Below are 5,749 nucleotides of genomic sequence, written 5' to 3'. Positions count from 1 at the left end.
ATCTGATTTGCTAGTATCTAGATGTCATGGATTGCAGCTTCGTCTCCCCCCAAAATTCTCATTTTAAATCCTAATGCAGTGGTTTTTAGAGGTGGGGGTCATTGAGAAGTGATTAGGTTTAGATGGATGAGGTCATGAGGGCTCCACCCTCATGATGGGATTAGTGTCCTTATTAGAAAAGAACGTGGAACTCTCTCTCTTTCTCTCTTTCACTGCCAGAAAGAGCAAGGAAATGGCCATTTGCAAACCAGAAAAAAAAAAAAAAAAGCCTCCCCCCAGAACTCCACCAGCTGGTCCCCTGATTTCAGACTTCCCAGCATCCAGAGCTGGGAAAAATTAATTTCTGTTATTTAAGCTCCCAGTCTATTGTATTTTGTTAAAGCAACCTGAAGTGACTAAGACACTAGATAATTAGTATACAGGAAGGAGTTCATAGAGCAATTAACTATAAACCATAGAGGGGGCAAATATGGAGGGAACTGCTAATGGATACAGGCCTTTGAGAACACAGAACATGAACAGCTGGTCATCATGAAGGACAAATAGCTCAAGAACATGTAGCAATGCACAATATTTTTTTGGGAACCACATACAAAGAGATCTATTGATATGTTCACTTGTTTTCTCAGGACAAGATGATCAGCCAAGTACAGTTAATTAACAGTGAAAAATAATTAAAAATAAATACAGGTTGAAACTGTCAACACAACAGAGAAAAATAAATACAAAAGCAAATCCAGAAAACAATAGAAATTGGCAACTGCTTGATTGGCAGAAGCAAAGATTATTTCAAGTAGTGATAAGAATTAATAGAAACCCCAGACTAAAGAATTGTTGGTTAAAGATTAATTGCTGTAGAAATAAGGATGACAAAACCAAGTTCAGTCTGATAGTGACACTGTGTGTTATCGTTTATAAAGGGAAAGCATTCGCATGTGTTATGTAGTTATCAGGGCTGAATTTAATTTAGTAAATTTAATTGCTAAACTTAAATCATGCTTCTGATAACATAGACAAAAGGGAGATCTCCAGAGAGTGAAGACAGTGGGTCAACATGAGCATGCTTTTCTTTCACAGCTTCTTGGTGTCTTTCGCTTCTTCCGTAGAAATGGAAGTACAGATTATAGAACTATCTGTGTTGGTTGCTCTGCAGTTCTGAACTTAAGAACAGCAAAAATGTTATCAATGTGTTTATTCTCCAACCATCACTGCTTTCTGAATTTCGCAGGCAAGTTAGTCATTTCGTAGAGACATAATATTATAGAAAAGCAGGTAAGCAGTTAACTCGACTGTTTAATCTCTGAATTTAGGCCTTTCTGTCCCTGGCAAACTTGGTATTGCCAGTTTTCTCTGTCTTTCTCATTTCCTATGACCTTTAGAGCACAATTATTTCAAAATATCATGGGGTTAGCTGGATCACTGTGTGATAAGAAACCTATCTGGATGCCCTGGGCTAGTTTCTGCTAGGACAAGCTACCTCTATAATTATTCTAATGTGAACCCAGGGTTGGTTTCTCATTCTGATCCTAATCTTCTGGCCAGGACAATTTCAGTGGTAGAGTACTAATATTTTTGAAATGAGAAAAATATTTTTTGTGAAGTAAGGTCCAGGTTCAGCTCAATGCTTAAGGAAGGAGAGTTTTGATAGTACGCGAAGTCAACGGGTCCATTGGTGTGAGCCTGGGAAGCAGCTCCTGTGAAGCTCATGTATGTAATTTCCTGTTCCTGTCTCAAGTTTTCCCATTTTTATGGGGATATTCAGCTCTATCTTAACAGAGCTCCTAAAAATATGTCACATGTGAATTTAAAAAAAGAAATTTTGAGTTGATTCCCTACATGTGTGTATATATATATATATATATATGTGTATATGTGTGTGTATAATATTTATGTAATTTATATTTAGTCATTGGTTCAACCAGCTATGCCACTCCTTTTCCCAGATTGGCAATTAAAGACAAAAATTAATCTGCTGTTTTGATTTCAACTGTTTTACTGTGGATGACAGATTATTTTTCCAAGATCAACCTATTTCCCTCTCCATCACAAATCTGTAACCGATACAAGCCTGAAGGAGAAAATGCTAGATAGTTCTGTCAGCATAAGGAACACCCTATAGTTTAGTCCTTAACAAGGCAACAAATGAGAAAATTATTGCAAATATCAAGTGTTAATTTCTTAACTTTCAACCTGTCCCCTCTAATAAATTAACAGTTTGGACTACTATCCATTTCTTTTGTTTTATTTGTTTTTCCAAAGACAGTTCACTCTGGCATCTTCCTCTTCCCCTCCCTACCGTGTACCACTTTTGTTTCCATAACCTCTGCAAACTACTCAAGATTTTTTGAAACCATTAAAATTTTAAAGTTTAATAAGTGAGCAAGAAACGCCTTCCCCCATACTCAGAGTTCAGGTCATACAAGGAAGCAGGGAAGAAGTAAAATTGTAAAGAAAAGACTGTTTTTATGATGTAAAGATAAGATTAAAGTACAGCTCAAAATTTGAAAAGATTTGAAAAGGAAAGGCACTCCAGTGGATATCCGGGGAAAATTGCTAGTGGAGTTTACCAAATCAACACGCATGTTTATTTCTGCACCACCACTGTCAACACCATTATTTTGAGAAGAAACAGTCCAAATTGCTTTACATTTAGGGGCTTCTATCTCCCCCTACAGACATGGTATTAAAGACCAGTTTAGTCAATACGTAGTACAATTCAATTCAAGAACACAGTCACCTTATCCTGTAAATATTTCATATAGAAATATCAGCCATTACATAGACCCAGGGCTCTTGTACTATCTACAGAATTCGAGTTCCTCCAGTCTAGGAAGACAGAGCAGCAAAGATAGAGCCACAAAAGAAGATAGATTTGTAAATCACTTCATTGCTTGTTATCACGCATGCTTGCTACGTAAGAAGATCATATGGATTAATTTATTGTTTCTGCGACTGTTTCTCTTATAAATCAAGATTATCAGGAAAGTACCAATCAAATAGTTTTTCTGGTTCAAAAGAGAACAATATGTGTTTGGTACCATGGAGGAGAACAACCTTTATATTTAATTACTTTCGTCTTATTTTGTCCTCGGTGTGATCAGTTCCCTGATTTCACCACAGTCAAGCTTGCTTTGAAATTGTAGACACAATTAAATCAACCACTCAGATCACATGTGTCCTAAAGAATGTGGTTTCCCAGGTATGAGCAATCTATCAATCCCCTACTCTCCTTTCACTTTGGCATTCTGACAGTCCTAACCAATTTCTTAGGCAGATTATTTTATTTTATGCCTTGGTCACAGAAGCTCTTATAAAGAGTTTCAGAATTGCCTGTACAAAGTACACCTTTGATGTTGCAAGAGATTGGTGCATTTCTTGATGATTGTGCAAACACTCGTAATTGTGCCTGCAGGTAAACATATTGCTGTCTTCTTGGAAAACTGAGAACTACAAAGAATGTTTATGTGCAGGTCCAGTCGTTCCAAGTATCTCTTGTCGGTTTAGACACACCTGGGTTACCATCCCCCTCTTATTGGCTGAGAAAGTTGCCCCACCTGATTTGTAAGTTTACCTGTCCTAGTGAATGGGGGGGGGGGGGGCGGCGGTGGCACTTCAGCCAGCCAACACTGGATTTAATCCAGCTAGAAGTAGCAAAGCAGCTCTGAAAAACCACTGGGCTCTGAGTTCATTACTACAGGAAAACTGTTCTCTCCTGAGGCACAGAGAAACTTGCTCCTACCGGCTCAGGAGTTTGGTGGGATAAAACCCATCCAGGAGGACAATGGCTACCTATGCCCTGCAAATCGCTGGACTGGTGCTTGGTGGTGTTGGCATGGTGGGCACGCTAGCTGTCACCATCATGCCTCAGTGGAGAGTGTCTGCCTTCATCGGAAGCAACATTGTGGTTTTTGAAAACTTCTGGGAAGGACTGTGGATGAATTGCGTGAGGCAAGCTAACATCAGGATGCAATGCAAAGTCTATGATTCCCTGTTGGCTCTCTCTCCAGACCTACAGGCATCCAGAGGGCTGATGTGTGCTGCCTCTGTGCTCTCCTTCCTGGCTTTCATGACCGCTGTCCTGGGCATGAAATGCACCAGGTGCACTGGGGACGACGAGAAAGTGAAGGGTCACATCTTGCTAACGGCTGGGATCATCTTCATCGTCACAGGCATCCTGGTGCTCATCCCGGTGAGCTGGGTTGCCAATTCCATCATCAGAGAGTTCTACAACCCGATAGTGGAGACTGCCCAAAAGCACGAGCTTGGAGATGCTCTCTACATAGGCTGGACCACGGCGCTGGTGCTGATCGCTGGAGGGGCACTGTTCTGCTGTGTTTCCTGTTACAGTGAAAAGAGCCGAAGCTACAGATACTCTGTCCCTTCCCATCGCACAACCCAGAAAAGCTATCACATGGAAAAGAAGTCACCGAGCGTGTACTCCAGAAGTCAGTATGTGTAGTTGGGTCTAGTTTCTAACTTTACTGATAAAGCCAGCAAATGGCTGAAATGCCCACTGTTTTCTAAAAATGGAACCCAAAGGAACATTGATTTGCCATTCTTAATTGCCTAACATTAATTACAGGAACTGAGCATTGGCTATTTATGATTCTATAAGCTATTTCGCAGAATGAGATATTACACCCAGTGCTTTGATTGTTCTAGGAAGTGCAATAATATGTTTTCTAAAATGATTCATGCATCTTTTCCTTTCACCAGTTACTTCAAAACGACATTGTTAAAGGCTGTATTATTTTACAGCTGTGATTTCTCTATGACACAGCATTATGTATGTAGATCAGCATGATGTTTATATCTCACATAAATAGAGACAGGCTTACAGGGTTCTATTTTAAATGAAATACTGATTCAATACACTGAATAAATAAAATCCAACAACTATTGCTTTTCAGGGGAGTCGGGGAAAAGATTGAAGAATGTTAATATTAATTGTGTAAAAACAGCTTAGTGATTAACGTGCTCGATTTATAACAAAGGTTAAAATGAAGGCTTTAATCAGCAGCGTAAAGGAAAATAAATGGCTTTCTGACATCTTGTTTTTCAACCTAGAAGTTAGAAATCCTAACTCCTTTATCCTCTTTCCCCAGAGGCCTTTCTTTTCTTGTATATTAAATGAACATCTTTTAGAAGGCAGATATTTTGTCAAGGGGCTTTGCATTCAAACTGCTTTTCCAGGGCTATACTAAGAAGAAAGATAAAACCATAGTCTAAGAAACATTAAAGACTTCAGGAAAGTGAATTTTTCTTTTTCCTCTGAAGTTTTTATGGTCAGGGAAGGATACATTTTGACAAGAAATCATGTATGTACGTGAATATTTTCGTAACTATTTGAATATAGACTTTGGGTTTTTATTAATATAAATAACAGGATAGGACAATAATATGTCTTAGTTTTTAGTTGCTTACCAAAAAACAAAAACAATTTATTCTTTGTATACTCTATCTGCTCCTAAGATATCGGTAGATACTGAGTTCAAATTGTCATTTCAATCCCATCAAAAGTAAATATTTTACTTATTCCATTTTTTATTCAGTCTTACTAAGGTATAGAGAAATACTATATCTTTGTGTTTCCCCCAAACCTGATGCAACTGATAATTCACTTTGAAAGTTTGTATCCATATTTTTCTAGCTTAAATGACTATATATATATATATATGTATGTGCTTTATGTCCTTATATTAATAAATTGTGCCTTTTATATAAATTTGATATTTTTTCATTCTTTTTT

General features: G+C 38.1%; 1 protein-coding gene across 1 annotated transcript; it reads left to right on the top strand.

Annotated features, from left to right (window-relative positions):
* The first annotated feature begins 3,416 nt into the window (after positions 1-3,416).
* On the top strand, positions 3,417-4,658 carry CLDN8 (claudin 8). Its single transcript, XM_035017681.1, has one exon. The coding sequence runs from the start codon at positions 3,782-3,784 to the stop codon at positions 4,457-4,459; it is 678 nt and encodes a 225-aa protein (XP_034873572.1). The 5' UTR covers positions 3,417-3,781; the 3' UTR covers positions 4,460-4,658.
* The last annotated feature ends 1,091 nt before the right edge of the window (positions 4,659-5,749 follow it).

This window comes from Mirounga leonina, unplaced genomic scaffold (assembly GCF_011800145.1).
Source record: "Mirounga leonina isolate KUSES-001 unplaced genomic scaffold, KU_Mleo_1.0 Mir_172, whole genome shotgun sequence".
Lineage (NCBI taxonomy): Eukaryota > Metazoa > Chordata > Mammalia > Carnivora > Phocidae > Mirounga > Mirounga leonina.
Note: the sequence above shows the minus strand (reverse complement) of the source record. Positions and strands in the feature narration are given on the sequence as shown.

Bases quoted from the DNA above. Each gene is read 5' to 3' on its own strand.
- CLDN8 (XM_035017681.1), top strand. From the start codon at position 3,782: ATGGCTACCTATGCCCTGCAAATCGCTGGACTGGTGCTTGGTGGTGTT.